Source organism: Macaca fascicularis, chromosome 9, assembly GCF_037993035.2.
Source record: "Macaca fascicularis isolate 582-1 chromosome 9, T2T-MFA8v1.1".
NCBI lineage: Eukaryota > Metazoa > Chordata > Mammalia > Primates > Cercopithecidae > Macaca > Macaca fascicularis.
Window position 1 is genome coordinate 106862225 of NC_088383.1, and position 16906 is coordinate 106879130.

The 16906-nt window shown below is 51.3% G+C and overlaps 1 protein-coding gene across 2 annotated transcripts in view; it reads right to left on the reverse strand.

The window, feature by feature from the left end:
* CRTAC1 (cartilage acidic protein 1) overlaps positions 1-16906 on the reverse strand; it is a 165400-nt gene that overhangs the window by 40265 nt on the left and 108229 nt on the right. For both annotated transcript variants that reach the window (XM_045361318.3, XM_045361322.3), the window contains exons 5-6: positions 11219-11375; positions 1683-1817 (exon numbers count right to left, since the gene is read on the reverse strand). In XM_045361318.3, the coding sequence (XP_045217253.1) occupies positions 1683-1817; positions 11219-11375 (292 nt within the window). The remainder of the gene's footprint in view (positions 1-1682; positions 1818-11218; positions 11376-16906) is intronic.

A 16906-nucleotide genomic window follows, 5' to 3' on the forward strand; every position in this document is an offset into this window, starting at 1 on the left:
TATGAGGCACCTTGACAAGGAGCTGGTTCCCTTTCACGGGAATAATCGGTGCCAGGCTGCATTTCACAGCAGCATCTGTTTGGGTGATGAATGCCCTCTTGACATGTCTTGTTAAACCCCTGCAATCATTCTGACTTTCAATTACGGGCCTAGCACCTTTCCTCTCTCCTCCCGCCTGATACCTTCTCCCACTCCAACTTGTTCGCTCACCTCTGCTTCCATCTCTTTAACACCTTATCAAATCCTCTAGATTTTCTCCACTATCCCCTCCCCTTTGCTTTATGATTTTTCAGCAATGAGAAAATTTGCTGCCAAAGGATAGCACTAGGAGGGGTGAGCCAGGTGGGAGGACAGGCCAGGGGAGCCCAACTTCAGCCTTGCCAGAGAAGGACAAGACGTAAGGCAAGATTGGGGGCTGAATGGCAAAAAGCTGGGGGTGGGTGTGTGTTCTGGGCCAGTAGGTCCCCACAATGGAGCTCCTGGGCAGAAAGCTGGGGTGGTAGGTACTCGTAAGTCCAAGAATCCAAGAGAACGGACTGGCACACATGCAGGGATGTGATGTGAACTGCCGGCAAGAGCCAGAGCTTGCAGGACCCTTGATCTACGTGTCTAGATCCCACTCACCACTCCTGTAGGCCGGAACTCTTCCCCATGCCTCCAAGAAGGAGGTGAAATCAAACCTCCCATTCGTTGGCAAGGTGGGGGGAAATGGTCAGGGGCACGTGGGATGTAATCATACGTCCGAAAACTTGCAGGGTATCCACTGCCATTCAGCAGAATTTACCGGGTGGGCACTGGATGCCAAGCCTTGTGTCAAGAATGAATAGAACCGTGACCCGGTCCTTGTAAAGCTCATAGACAGACCATGATGGCAATGTGGAGCCTGAGTGAGGTGTGCATGCCAGGGGCAGCAGGAGGAGGAAGGGCCAGTCTCTGCTAGGTGGCACAGGGGAGTCAGGAAAATCTCTGCAGAGGTGATATTTCAGGTGAACGATGAAGGCTAAACAGACATTCTGCAGGTAGAGAAGGGGGAGGGCAGTCCAGGCAGAGGCCATGGCAGGTGCAAAGGCCCTGAGGTGCGTGGGGGATGAGTGCAGAGGAAGGAGGAGAAGCAGAGCTGGGGGCCTGGGGCACTATTTTGTGTGGCTTTTATCCTGCTTCTTATTAGAGGAGGATATTTTTGTCTATTTCTGTTTCTAGAATGTCAATGCCTTTTCTGTGTGTGGGGTGGTCTTAGCCTGATTCAAGTGGGCATCCCTGGTTCCCAGCGCCAACCTGATGCTTAGCAGGGGCTCCATGAATGCTCACTGTATTGAACTGAATGTTGAAGATAAATGTGGGAGGGGGGCAAGGTGGGGAGAGGCAGCTTGGAGGATAGGTTGATGCTGAGAGACACAAGCGGGACTTGGAGGGTTGTGGGCAATCTCAGATATTGGGCAGGACAATGGGCAGGAGTTTCAGACCCCTTTCCCCAGCAGCAAACACTCCCTGTGGCTGGAGCCATGGGAGCTAGCGAATAGGAAGTGACAAGCAGCGTTTCTCCTGTGTGGTGCAGACGATGACTTGTCCTGCTCTCCCTGCAGCCAGAAGAGACCATGCTGGAGGGGGCAGGGAAGTCTGGAGTCCTCTGTGGTTCTGGGGTGAGGGGTCAGGGCGCACAGGGCATGGCTGCCTCCACTTACCCGCACTGGCCGCAGCGTCCACAAAGGTGCCATCGCCCCGGTTGTGGAAAAGGAAATTAGGCCCATTCTCGTTGTCGCAGAAGATATCTGAGGCACTGCTGCTGAGGATGGGGCCCACGCTGACGCCTCGGCCCCCTAGGAAAAGACATCAACCCACAGTGAGCGGCAGAAGCAAAGCCCCAGGCCCACCTGGAGGACAGGGCTGCCTCTGAGGCCTGGGGGGAACTGCACCGGAGGCTCCTCAGAGGATCCCGGAGGGAATTCTCCTTCCCGTGCTTTCCTGAGCCTAAATCTGGGCTCACGGTCTCCATGAACCTGCGTGGAAGGTGACAACACTGATGAAGAGGGAAGGAAGGAGCTCGACAGGACATGGGGACCCCACACAGAGGTCAGCGCCTACCTTCCCCTTCTAAGAGAAGTGGCTGAACAATCATCTTAAATCCTAAACCCACAATAATCCTAAACCCAGCTCTAAGCATGCCATTTTAGTGAAGTCACAGATCCCCCGACAGCCTCCTGACTCCCGCTTTGAGTCATATGTATGCTGGTCCAGACCACTGGGTATGTCCTAGCTTTAAGAACCTGTAGGAACAGGTCCCAGCTGTAGGTACGAGGATGCTTACTTTGCCTTGTTTGACGTTAAACAATTACGTCCATTGATAGTGAAGGAGTTGAATGGATTACGGAGCATCCATATGACAAACCATTCTGCAGTAAAAAGACTGCATAGATCCATATGGATTGACTTGGAGGAATGCCTGTTTATATATGGTTGAAAGAATCAGCAGTTCACCAAGTAATGGTATTGTGTGATCTTGCTTTTATTTTTTAAAATAGGAAAATACATGCTAGTTCTGGATACACATGTTTGTGCAGGCTTATTCAGTTTGGAGAAAAGCGGGAAAGGCCACACCCCAAGCTGTGAACACTGGCTACCTTCCTTGATGGGGTAGGATTTGGGGAGGGAAAGAGAAACGATAGTTGGCCTTTTTTCTTTGAATGTCTTTGTGGTGTTTGACTTGTTGCAACAAGAACTGCTTCTGTAGTTTGAAAGGAAGAAATCCAATAAAGTATATATGTTTTTTAAAAAGGAAAGAAATCAAGCCAGCTCCACATTGGGCTTTGAAGTCTCTAAGATCAAATTTGAGCTATCCATGTCAAGAAGTCTAACCTTAATACGTCCTGAACAAACCACCCCCACCCAGTGGGTTTCAAATGAAGGCTCTCTGCTTGCCAGGCCCCACCTGCAGCTCCCAGGAACACAAATCTGCCCTGAGAAAGCCTTCCCTGAGCCACGCCCCCAAACACTGGAAATACTGTGCAGAAAATGGCTTGACCAGGATCAAGACATGGATTCTAGCCCCAGCCTGGCTTCTAACAAGCTCTGTGGCCCTGCGAAATTTACGTTACCCTTGAGCCTCAGTTTCCTCATTTGTAAAATGGGGGAGAGTCCGACCTGCCTTTTCTACTTTGGGGTTTTGAGAGGACCAAATGAGGTAAGATACACCTGTCAGAATGACCATTATCAAAAAGATGAAAGATGACATGTGTTGGCAAGGGTGTAGAGAAAAGGGTACCCTTGTATACTGGTGGTGGGAATGTAAATGAGTACAGACATTATAAAAAAAAGCATAAGGCTCCTTAAAAATTAAAAATAGAACTACCATATGATCCAGCAATCCCACTACTGGGTATATATATCCAAAGGAAATGAAATCAATGTGTTGAAGAGATATCTGCACTCCGAGGTTCACTGCAGCATTATTCACAATAGCCAAGATACGGAATGAAGATATCAAGTGTCCATCAATGGATGAATGAAAAAGAAAACGTGATATATATATGTAATAGTATTACTCAGCTTTAAAGGAGAAAATCCTGTCATTTGTGACAACGTGGATGAACCTGGAGGACATTATGCTAAGTGAAATAAGCCAGGCACAGAGAAGCAAATACCACATGATCTCACTTATACGTGGAATCTAAAAAAGTTGAACTCATAGAAGCAGAGAGTAGAATAGTGTTTACTAGGGGCTAGGGGTAGGGGTGTTGGGGAAATGTTGGTCAAAGGATACAACATTTCAGTTTAACGGGAGGAATAAGTTCAAGGGATCCATTGTACAACATGGTGACTTTAGTTAATAAGAATGCACTATATACTTGAACTTGCTAAGAGAGTAGATTTTAAGGGTTGCCACCACATTAAAAAAGTATGTGAGGTAATGCATATGTTGATTAGCTCAATTTGGCCATTCCACAGTGTCTACATTATTTCAAAACCTCATGTTGTACGATGAGCTGTATGAACGGCTCTGTGGATGCTGCAGCAGCTTGCTGCTCAGAGCCAGGTCTGAGAAGCAGTTGCAGGAGTGTCACCTGGGAGCTTGCTAGAATTGCAGAATCTCAGGCCCCCAATGGAATCAGAACCTGCATTCTAACAAGACCCCTGGGTGGTTTATGTGTGCATTAAAGTTTGAAAATACTGCTCTAAAAGGTTGTTTACTATAATAAAAAGAGTTATCAGAGCACTCCAGAAGAACTTGATTTTTAAAAAAATAAAGCTCAAGGAGACCTATGTAAAGAAAGGCCAGGCCTCCCTCACCCCCACCCGCCTCTGGATGGGGCAAAGGTTTCCCCAAAGTGACCATGCTTATTTGAGACAGGGGTTCTCTTGGTCTCTAGGTGCCTCCCATCCTCTGAGAGATGCCCCCAGGGGAAATCATGGGGCCTTTTTCGCCTATGCAAATGGAGCCTGCCCATCAGAGCTGGCATTTGGGGCCAGGGAGATGGGGTGGGGCGATGGCACTGCCACTCTTATTGCGCTCATAGTTAACACATTCTGGGCTGGATGCCTCCCAGATTCCTCCCAGATAATCTCATTAGCTGCCAAAGAGAGCCCAAGCCACATGAAAATGAAGCCACTGAATTCACATTGCTCCTCTGGAATGTCCTCCAAGACACAGCATGCACTCTTTATGATGGGAGCTATGGAGTGGCATGGGTGGCTGCCAGAGGCCTGTCCTAAAGCTAGCAGGAAAGGATGTGGGGTCACAACCTGGGCACCACCTCTGTCCATTAAAAGAGGTGCCACTAAGTGGTTGCTGGCAGCTGTCCCTGCCCTGGTCTTACCAGCTTCTGTGAGAATCCCTTGGCCCTGCCCGGGCCCCTGGAAATTCCAGGTGGGACTCAGGGACTTGCCTCCACACAGCTTCATCCTTCTTCCTCTGCTTCCACATCCTCCAATTTCCTCTCTGCCTCTGGCTCCCAAGCTGTGACACATTCCCTTCATTTTCTACAAAGCAGGTTATTTCCCTTTTGGACAAATTTCTAAATCTTTCTAATTAACTAATTGGGTTGGGTTGAAGCCTTGTACCATTTGTAACCTGTAATTACTAGAAAATTGCCATGGTAACCACACTACTAATTAGCCACAATTTATTGCCATGGCAACCGGACCATAACAGAGATGTTACCCACACCTCCTTTTCGGCAAGTTGGCTGCATAGTTGGGGAGCAGGTGAGTCGACAGTCAGGAAGCTGGCCTCCTGGGCGCCAGTCCCAGCAGCTTTAACGATGGAGGCCCAACTGGGGGCTGAGGTGGGGCAGCCAGGTACCTGCACCCCTCACTGATGCCACAGGGAGATGACTCCCAGGTCGACAAGCAAATCTTCAAACCAATAGAATCCACCCATCATTATGTAGGCTGCCATGCCTACTCCCTACCAGGCCAATGTCAAAGGCCAATTATTCAGTAAATGTCTTCTACCAGTACTTTCCCCTCCTCTCCTCTCTCCTTTGTCACACCCTCCCTCTCCTCCATCTCTTAAGGTTTAGCACACACCAAATTTGGTCACCCAGGGGGCTGTTAGGAACATCTTTATTTAGCTTTGGAGAATGATGTTCTAACAGGGAATTAACTCCACCTTGCATCAATTAATTCTTTTATAATTTGAGGCCAGCGCATTCTCTTAGGGCTGGAGAGGCAGCACTGGTGGTGGGAGACACTACAGGACCGGGGGTCAGAAAGTCCAAGTTTGAGCTGTGTGACCTTGGGCTCATTACTGAACCTTCCTGGGCTTCTGTTTTCTCAGCTAGAACATAAGAGTGGTAATAATAATGGCTCCTTCTCGGGGTTGTCATAAATATTAAGTGAGCTGGTCTTTGGAAGGTGCCTTGGAAAATGTCAGGTGCCACATAGTCATTAGCTGGGACTATTTACCACCTGCTGGGTGAATAATATCCCTTTATTTTTCCCAGCACTTTCAAGCTTCAAAGGCCTCCTTGTTCGGCTGTTGGAGTGTGAGTGCTCCTCCCTGCCCATCCCTGCTGAAGGCTTCTGCTCACTCTGCCCGCCAGGCTGGGTAGGGGGTGGGGTTAGAGGGAAAAATGCCCCTTTGAGGTCTCCATTTCCTCCAGCCACATTCTGGCACTCTGATGATCTGTTCATTGAGCCCAACCCTGATAGGGCAGCCTTGGTTGTCCTCAAGAACCATCCCTCTACCTCTGAGCCCTGGCACGCTGGCAATGCAGACCAAAGTACAAGTCAGGTGCAGGCAATCCATCTCTCAGACTGCATTTAGGCCAGCCCTCAGGGACTGGGGTGTGAGACAGGGAAAGGTGGTGAGGTGGGGGTGTGTGCATGCCGCTGAACTTCTCCAAGCTGTGGGTCTGAGGACCCAGGGATGAGGCAGCACACGGATTCGCGGTGCTAAGGTAAAGCCTCTTGGTTCCTGCCTGGCCTCTGCGCCTCCCCTCCTGCAGGATCATGGGAAGCATGCTCTCCAGGCCTCAGTTTCCTTCCTGTAAAGTGGGTGGGAATTGAGAAGATCTCCAAGACTGCTACTAGCTTACTTTGCAATGAATGAATCCTCCAGGGTGGACACAGGATAAGCGTGTTGGGGGCCGATCCCTGTGCCCATCTAGCCCTGCACCCTCTGCATCAGCGGAGACTCTGAGGTAAGCCCCCTCAGCCAGGGAACTTGGCCATCTGCTGAATAGAACCTTAACAGAAACATGTTTCTGGTGGATGCCATGATTTGCAGGCTGCCAAGAGCATCCAAGATATTGTAAATGAGTAGGGCAGAGATGCTGGAAACGTGGTGCAGGAATGGGCAGAGTGTGTGCGTGTGCGTGTGTGCGTGTGCGCGTGCGTGTGTGTGTGTGTGCACATGCTGCAGAATGGGGTGTGAGGATCAAGTACGGGATGGTAACAGGGTCTCTCATCCTAAATTTCCTGAACAATTATAAGACAAGGTAACTATGTAGGTGCTGGTGTTGCCACTCCCAAGCCTTCTGGGAGCCTTCAGAAGCTGGGCAGGACTTGACTATTCTGTGTGGTGGGTATTAGACAAGGACACATCCACCCTCGTCCTTCCTGCCCTGTGTCTGCAGAATGTTACGGCAAGGGGTGGGGCAGCAGGACAGGCCCCATCATTTGTTTCCTCTTGACAGAGGAGGGATTTGCAGTGGCAAAGCTGGGGGTGTAGCCTGGGGGTATAACCTGGAGTGGCTAGCCACAGGCTTGACATTTCTTTAAAATCTCCTGTGTTAGCTGAGAAAAATGCACACAAAAATTACATTTCAATTCTGTAACATATCTGTGTTTGTTTTAAAAGAAACATAATGTTCCCCCTGATACTCATCAAATGCATCTGACACCCCTGGAAAATGGTCTCTGTGTGTCCTGGGCTTTGAGTACCCCTAGCAGGCCCATGCTGCACTCCCTGGGGGTCCCAGGCCCTGGCTTGGGAGCCTGTCACTCCAGCCCTGCTTGGTCCTTGGCTGTCAGATCTGGCTTCACTCCCGATGAAAGGCCAGCGCCCGCCTGGGAAGCTAGGAGGCCCCTTGGCCCCCACTCTGTGGCCCCTGGTTGAGCTCGCTGGTGAGGATCTGCCAGAAGGCCTCAGCTGGGCTTTAGGCATCTCCGTCTCCTTCAATAATGACTTCCTATAAATCAGGTCTGCCCTCCGCTTTGTTCCACACCGCTCCCAGCCAACAGCAAAACTCCCCACCCGACATCATAAATCCACCTTCATTTTCTTTCTGAATTTCTTTTAAGGCTTCTTTAATCACCACCTTGCAGCCTGGACAGATGCTGCCTCAAAGGGTGAGGCCAAAATGCAGAGTTCCTGGGGAGGAGGCAAGGCCTGCGGGAGGCCGGGCAGGCGGGAAGGAGAGCAGAGAGATGAACTCCATGGGGGATGGGGATGAAGATCCCACTGGCCATGCCCAGGACTGGAGGTTTGGGGGGACACACAGAGAATGTTTCCCAGGCAGGGGCTGGGCCTGCTTCTCTTGTGCACCCCCCTGTGCCTTGCACAGTGCTCCCTGTACCCAGGAGATGCCCAGCAGAGGGCCCTGGCATCGCTCTGGCAGAGCCTCAGAGCAGGAGGTATTGGTATTTGCTATACTCCGTAGGCACCATCCGTGTGCCAAGCCATGTGCCAGCCATGTCCCATGTGCACCTCCTTTCATTCTCACAACAGTCCCATTTTGAAGGCAAGAAAATTGAGGCTGGGAGAATAGTGTGCCCACTACTGCCTAGGCTGTAATGCACGGGGTAGGCTGAACCTGCACCTGTGGCCTGGCTCCAAACCCTGTCCCCTCACCTGCTAGCTCAATGCCCTTAAAGAAGCTGAGGGGCATGCCCAAGGTCACTGGGGCCTGGACTGTAGAGGCAGTGCGGGACTCCTGCCTCCCACCTTTCCCTCCTCTGGTTCCATCTGGTTCCATGCCAGTGCCTTGGACATGGCCAGAGCCCAGGCCATGGCCAGAGCCCAATTTCCAGGATTCCCAGGCAGGGCAGCTACAGGCACTGTCCTGGCTTCAAGAGGCCTCAAGCAGCCGGGGAAGCTGGGGACCAGGGGATGGGAGAGCGGTCTTCCTGCTGCCCCAGTCTCTCTCCCAATCTCTCGCTCGGCCACCCTCTCGGGGCCCTCGAGTCCCCCGAGAGCCGGCACACTGGCCACTAGATGGCACTGTGACCCAGCAGAGCAGCTGCAGCCACGGGAATGGATAATGTCTAGAGAGGAGGCCTCCCCTCCCCCTCCCGCAGTGCCGAGGGCCGGTGCCTGGGTAGCACCTTTGCCCGGCCCGCCCCGGGGTGGCTGGACCTCCCCCGCTGCTCTGAACACTCAGCCAGGCAGCTGCTTCAGCCACAACCACCTGGGTGGGGCTGCCTCAAGTCCGGGTGCCAGCCTGGGGCTGTCTTCCCAGTGGGTGTGGGCCTCCCCTCACAGCCCCTTCTGTCTTGCAGGATGGCAGCATTCTCAAGCTGGAGGTCATCGGAAAGGTCAGAGGGCTGTGGCAGTTTAGGCGTCAGGAGGAGATGGGCTCTAAGTGCCAGCTCTCTACAAACCTCCTGTGTGACCTTGGGCGAGTCCCTTCTCCCTGGATCTCGCTCTGTTCTTTGTAAAATGGGAGGTTCTCCCAGGTCGTACAGCTGTCTAGCAGGCAGGTGCTGTGTGTATTGGCTCCAGGGACCTCCAGCTCCCTGAGTGCACATCTGGACGTGACCTGCCCCTTCCGCCTGCTTCCCTCCCAGCTTCTCTGGACCCCTGGCACTGGAGTGGTGCTGAGCGCTGGCCACGTGCCCAGAGCCTCAGCCATCAGGCCGGGCTCAGCATGGTGGCCCTTACATTTGGGGTCCATTCCTGGGGCTCGGGGGTGGGGGGAACTCTGGGCTGGTTTTCCAGCCAGACGTCCATGTGTCATTAGCTGAGTGACAAGGGGGACTGCAGGGTAGTGTTGGGGGGCTTGGCGGGCAGGGAAAGGGTGGGCTGGAGAAGGCGGGCCGACAGAATAGTAACATGGTGGGCCAAATAGGTTCTTGTCAGCCAAATGGCTTTTGGAAGTCTGCAGAGCTGCTCGAACGTGTCCTCTGGGCACGCCAGCTGCCCCAGCCTCCCTCTGCACCGAAGCTGCTGCTTCTTCCTTGAACCGCCTGTCCTTCTAGCCCAGCCGGCACAGTTGGCTGGTGCTTCCATCCCCACCGTGCTCCTCAGCTGCCCCCTCTGGGTCTCCTCCTTCCCCCTCCTCGGTTCTGTGCCAGCCCAATCAGCGTGAACAATGCCCCCTTCGTGCTGAAACTCAGCCGCAACCTCCAAATTCTTTTATTCTGCATCTAGCCTGCTCTCCCAGTCTTTACCTCCCTTCCACCTCGTCATTTTCAAGTGCTTCATTCCGCCAGTGCACCCCCTTCCCTTGCAAGATCAAGGCACTTAATTGCCAAGCCAGCCCAGTGCACAGAACTGGGAACTATTCAGAAAAATTGACTGTACAAATCTAAGCTGAAGCGCCTGCATGTTTATTTCTTTTCCGGGGGAAACATGGTTTATTACTGACACAGCCTTTCCATGGTACCTTCACGCGCAGAGCTCTCAGGCACTTAGCTGGGGCTTGAGCTGTGCTAACTATTTTATTGTCTAGTCATTTGTTCCCAGAAACTTTGTCAGACAGGTCAACATTAATCTCCCCCCTTTCACCAGGGTGAAAGGTGGTTAGAGAAAGGCATCGTAAACTCAGGAGAGGCAGTGACAACCCTTTCTGGGCAGGACTTTGAGATGATGCCACCACCCAGGTGTCTGGAGGCAGGGGGGTGCCCCAAAGGACCCCTCAACCATCCTTCCAGCCCCAGGATTCAGACTGAGGAAGGCTGCCACTTTGGAAGCCTCTGCTGCACACTTTGGGATGGATATGTCGGGAAGGCTGACCAACAAGAGGATCTGTCTGTCCCAAGTGCAGGTCAGGTGTGAATGTGGCTTAAGTTCACATGACAAGTTGTTATGTACAGCTCTGGCTTCCTGATTTTTGGCACCCAAAACAGGAACTGGATTGCTCTGCCATCAGCAGTCTATTGGCAGATTATCAGAGTTTAGTCAGCAGCCGTGCTGGAATTAGAAAAACAGCCTTGCCTAGAAAGATCTCCCTGTCAGAGACTCTGACAATAGGTCCCCCATCCAGAAAGATGAGGGGGGAGCGTGCCTTCAAAAAAAAGTGCTGGAGAGGTTTTGGAACAAGAACACAATTCTTTGAGCTCAGTTATCCGAGACGGGACCCAGCTGAAGCCTAGGGATTTAGCACTCAATTCCTGGTTGCTTATGTGTAAGTAAATAATTTCATCTGCGATTTGGCAATAAAGAATGCTTTAAATCTTGGCTTTTGTGATTTGTCAGTTTTCTCCTACAGAACCTGCTCACCCATCACTGAGGTTACCAGAGGGAGTGGGGCAAGAGGTTCCAGGGAGAGAACAATGTTGTGATGATGTGGTTCTCACATCCATTTTCCAGCAAGCCAGATGTCCCCTCTTGGGTGCCCTGAAACTCATACCTGCCAGACATCTCACCAACGCTTGGAGAGGCAGTGTGGGAGAGGCCTTCTGTGGGTGGCAGGATGGCATAGAGCCTTTATTTCCCCTCCCCAGGGACATAAGGCCACCCTTTCCTTGTGGTCTCCTGTGAATTAGACTCAGCCTTGCAGGGCCCTGGACCCCAGCCCCAGCCCCTCCAGCACACCGCCTCCCACGTCACTCTGCGTACCTGTATATTTGCTGACCCCAGCCTCAGCAGCCACATCTCTGAGAGCCAGAATGCCCTGGGAGAGGTCACTGGCCTCAGGGTCCATTTCAATGAGGGCATCAGGGCCCACATTACCGTAGGCGTAATTGGCAATGTAGATAGAGTAGCGTCCAGAGCCCTGAGGAAGAAGGGAAGGAAGCGGTGAGCAGGCCCACCTTGGCTCATCCCAGAAACCGCCCCCGCCCCACCCCAGGTAGGACCGTAGCTCTTTCACAGGGTTGGGTTCTTCTCCCCAGGTCTGTTGCGAATGGCCTTGCAGGCTGTGCATGGCGCACTTCCAGAGGGGCTTTTCACAAAGGCTGCCGTGTGAATGACACTCCTGGGAGTCGTACAACAAAGCAGGCTGCTTCTCCTTCCATCCTGTTCCAGAAGAATACATCCCTCCCTCTCCCCCACAACCACCTTTTTATAGACAATTTTCTAATGTGCCTCCCTCCAGCTGAGCTCTCTCCAGCTGCCAGCCAGGGTAGCTGCTCAATAAATATTTGCTGATTGATTGATCTACCAATTCCCATTATTCTCAGTCTCTCTCTCTCCCATTCAAGCTCACTCCAGCCAAGATGACAAGCAAATTCCTGAGCCATCTCCCTCCCCCTGTTCCCACCCCGCGCTTCTTCATTCCCCTGTTTTGGTAGCCCAAGAGGCACAGATTTGCAGGGGTCCTACTTCCCTCTTCCATTCCCTTATTTCCCCCGTATTACCAGGAAGAAAGATTATATCACTTCCGTCTTTATAACACTGTCTCAAAGATTCGCTTTTCCCTTTGCATCCAGGAGCAGCCTTGGGCACCAGCTCCTCTGTGCAAGAGTCATTCTCTTCACTAGTCCAAAACAGCGCTGATGAAAGACTCTTCTCTTCTGCCTGTTGTTATAATGGTGCTATTTCTTCAATGGATGACTTCTTCCCAAGAGATCCACACACTTTCTAAATCAGTTTTCTGGCTTTTCTCTTATCCTTTTCATCACTTCCCTCCAATTAATTAGACAGTAAATATTTCTTAAGCTCCAACGATGTGCCAAGTGCTGTGTTATAAATGTACTTAAGACAAAATCTCTGACTGTAGGTTGCTTATAGTCTAGTTTGAAAGACAAGCCATAAACCTAAAAGGACCTAAGAGAAACTGTTGAGCTCACGGCAACAAGACTGGTGGTTCCCTTTCCTTGCTTCAATTTCTCATCCATTGGCACCATGAGCACAATTCTTGTTCCACCGAACTGGTCAGCAACTTTATATCTTTGTGGGTTTTTTTTTTGTGTGTGTGTTTTTTTTGTTTGTTTGTTTGGGTCTCGCTCTGTTGCCCCAGCTGGAGTGCAGTGGTGTGATCTCGGCTCACTGCGGCCTCCACCTCCCAGGTTCAAGCGATTGTCCTGCTTCAGCCTCCCAAGTAGCTGGGATTACAGGCGTGCACCACCACTCCTGGCTAATTTTTGTATTTTTTAGTAGAGATGGGGTTTCACCATATTGGTGAGGCTGGTCTTGAACTCCTGACCTCAAGTGAACCACCCCCCTGGGCCTCCCAAAGTGCTGGAATTACAGGCGTAAACCACCGTGCTTGGCCAATCTTTGAAGGGATCATTTTCTTTGAGGAAGCTGATGAAGAGCCACACGAGTCTGTCTAACTGGTGGGTGAGGCCAAGGAGGGAGCTTAGAGTTTCCTGTTAAGAGTCTCCTGGGTGACACAGATGTATCAACAATGATACAAGCATATGGCAGAGAGCATGGACAGGATTTCCTGGGTGCCCAGAAGAGGAGCTCCTAACCCAGGGGAAGGGCACCTAACCATGGGAAGTTCCCAAAAGCTTTCCTTAAAGGAGTCTCATTCAGGTGAATTGGAGGGAAAAGAACCTTCCAAGTAGAGATGAGAAAGAGAAGGATGTATGTAGAGAAACTACAGCAGTTAGTTCAATGTTGCTGGAATATAAAATGCAAGGCAGAGAGTGTCAAGGGGTGAAGCTGGAGAAGGTGGTAAATTTGTTCACTACAGATTGCTCTGCTCCTTCTCTTTTGGTTATCTGAGTCTTTATGCTGCTACCTAGAAATCTGTGCTTTACAAATCTTGCTACTCAAAGTGGTCCCTACACCAGTGGCACTGGTGACCTCTGGGATCATGTTTGAAGTGTAGACCCTCAGCAAACCCCCCCGCCCCCTGTAAGATCTGCTGAATCAGAATCTGCATTGTAGCAAGACTACCATGTGATTCCTGTGCAAAACTGAGTTTGAGATGCACTGCTTTACAGTACAGCCTATTTTTTTTTTTTTTGACAAGGTCTCCCTTTGTCACTCAGGCTCGCTGCAGCCTCGACTAGGCTCAAGCGATCCTCCCACTCCAGCCTCACAAGTAACTGGGACTGTAGGTATGCACCACCACACCCAGCTAATTTTTTTTTGTTTGTTTGTTGTAGAGACAGAGTCTCTCTATGTTGTTGAGGCTGGTCTTGAACTCCTGGTGTCTCAATCTATCCTCCTGATTTGGATGCCCAAAGTGCTGGTTAAGGGTTTGAGCCACCACACCTGGCCTAACAAGGTTTCTTGATTAGGGGAGAACTTTGAGAAGTTCTCAGCCATCCGAGGCTGTGCAGAATGACTGGATGAAGAGTGAATGAAGGGGCCAAAGAGGAAAGTGCACCATCACAAACCGTTCCCAACCCTACCAGCTGGCAGCAGTCTCATCAACAAATGAGCAATAAGTTCAGTGGACTGAAATTCACTCTGCCAGAAATTAGGATATTTACAAAATTCAGTTATGCCTAGTTCCTTACTTTGATTTATCAGGGGGATAAACTGACAAACACAGATGTGTTACGGTTGTAGAAGACTGCAGAAAATCACATGTGAACTTGACCACGGTAATTCTGGGAGGGTGAGATGATTCCAAGGGAAGGAAGATGTTTCTGCAGCTTTGGGGCCAATGCAGTGGTTCCCACACTTTAGCCTACATCAGAATCACCTGGGGGGCTCGTTAAAACACAGATTTTTTTTTTTAACATCTGGCCCCATCTCCTGAGTTTCTGACCAACAGGTCTGGGGTGAGCCATGAGAATCTGCATTTCTAACAAGTTCCCAGATGATGCTGACACTGCTGGTCTGGGAACCACACTTTGAGAACCCTGATCCAGGGCCATTAGCCCGGGTCCTAGTCTAGGGCCTGCCTCTAACTGCTCGTTGTCCTTGGGTAAATCCCTGGCTGCCTCCAGGCTGCATCTCCTCAGATGTTAAATGGGGATCATATTTCCCCTGCTTCCTGGCAGGGTTGTTGAGAAGATTAAATGAGACAATGTATGTGAAAAGTCTTTGAAAAGATAAAAATGCTATATAAACATGAGGCATAATCATTATTGATCAGAGGACGTTCTTGTAAGAGATCAGTTTTGAGCTGGATCCAGAAAGGTGGGTGAGTGATGAGGCAGCTGGCGAGAAAGGACAAGCGGATGTTCCGGGTTTGGAGCAGAGAACGAGTGAGGGGTGGAAGGGGAGAGAACAGCACGTGGCGGAGTGGGGGCGGGGCTGAGGCATTTATGGAGCAAAAGGTCTCATACTTGAGCATGCATCAGAGTCACCTGAAGGGCTAGCTGAACCCCAGATTGCTGGCCCCACCCTTGGAGTTTCTGATTCAGTCTGTCTGGAGGGTGGAGTGGGGCAGGGCCTGAGAATGTGCATTTCTAGCAATGCTGCTGCCGCTGGCCCAGAGGCTACACTGAGAACCACTGACCAGGTAGCTAGATTAAAAGGCCTGCCCCAGGTAGGGGCTATGGGGCTAAGGAAGGATGACTAGGGTGAGTGCTGTAATAAAGTTAGAAACTTGTGTCTGCTATCATTTCACCCAGGGGCAGGGCGGCTGAGGGTTAAAAGGCATCTTCATTTTCAGGCAGGCAAGGTTCAATTCCTGGCTTTGCCTGTTGCTTCATGTGTGATCAAGGTCAAGTTGCCTAATTTCTCAAAGCCCGAGTTTCCATATCTGTCAAATGGGATAGTGATGGCATCTACCTTGTTGGTGTCTTATGAGGACTCAGTAGGACGAGGGAGGTAAAGCGTGCAGCACAAGGCATGGCATGTCCCTAGTGTAAGAGGTATTGGCTGTTACTGTTGTCCTTGCTCTTGTGTTTTCCTGCACCGTGCTGCATTACCCTCTCTCAACTTCCAGGCTGCCCTTGGCATCTCTCCATTCCTCCCCTGGCAGTCCTCAGGCCCCAGGGATGGCCGAGGCGGTGGCTGGACTCAGAGAGCAACCCTCCTCTGCTGGCAGATTGACTGTAGGGCTTCTTTCTAGTTCTCTGAGGCCTGGGAGACTGAAGTCAGGGGCTGAGCAGGGTGTGAGCAAGCTTCTGGACTCCTGCCTCCTGTGCTGCCATGCCAGGCCATTTTTTAAAATTTATTTTTATTTTTTTTTGCATTTCACATAGTGCCTTTGTCCTGTGGTTAAATGCGTGGGTGTGCAGATGACCTTGTTAGGACAGAGTGCATCTCTTTGTGATTAACCTGCATGCCTCTCCCTCCAGTTCTCTGAGAAGTTGCCCACGTTAGCTGAGTGTCAAAAGCCTTGGTCCTGAACGGGTGAGATGGGAAACCAGGAGGAAGCTGGGAAGAGGCCCCTAACCGTGACCAAGTCTGGCACCCCCCAGCTCCACCCCACACTCTGGGGCTGTTCACAGAGCTGCCTCCCCATCCCCTCCCTCCAGGCAGGAGTCCAGGTGGCACAGATTCAGGTCAGGCTAAATGTGGCTTCACAGCCCAGCTTGGCTTCTCTTCCCAGCACCAGCTTGTTAAGAAATAAATATTTATACCTGGCACCTGCCTTCTCCCAAGGCCTGGAGGCCCCTGCTGTAAAGATTCACACTGAATCCCCAATCCCCTCAGTGCCATCTCAATTCCAAAGTGAGCCAAGCCTCTTGCCCCCGCCCCCAGAATGGGGGCCATAGACTCTCCTGTGGCAGCCGGGCAGCAGCTGGGCCCCTGATTTAGTGATGACTGTTTACAAAGCCAAGGAGGTGGGCGGCAGGGGAGCAGGTGACAGGAGGGATAAATCACCTTTGCAGCAAGCTGCTGGCTCTGGCGAGGCCTGCTGGGACCCAAGCCTGGGTGGGCGGCTGCCCCCTCCTTGGGCAGATGGCTGCAGTGGCTCATGCCCCTTCCCACTCCATCTTTCCTCCCCGTCCAGTTTGGGTGGGGCACCTCTGTGTAGGGTGCACTTACAGGGCATGAAAACGTTGGAGGAGCTATTGATGAACTAAAGTGCTTGTATATTGAGGCAACCCTCCCCTCACCTACCTAGGAACCCCTCCATTGGGCCTTCATTTACTCCGTAAATATTTACGAAGGGCCCCACAGCTCAGTGCCTGGCACACAGGAGGCACTTAGTAAATGTTCGTTGAGTGAATGAATGCAGGCAGGATTTACAGCTAGAAGAGGTGGATTCATGTCCTAGCCACACCACTCAACTGCTTTGGGCTCCCATGCAAGTCACTGCTCCAAGCTAGGCTTCCATCCCCACAAGCGTCCTGAGGACACAATGATCCCTTGGCTGGCTTCCTCACTGGTTTCTGGGAGGGCTGCATGGGAGACAGGATGTGAAAGGTACAAAACAATGCATTCTGCAAGTCTTAGTTGTTGGTATTTAGCACCCAATCTATCCAAGACACCGTGGGAGCTGCC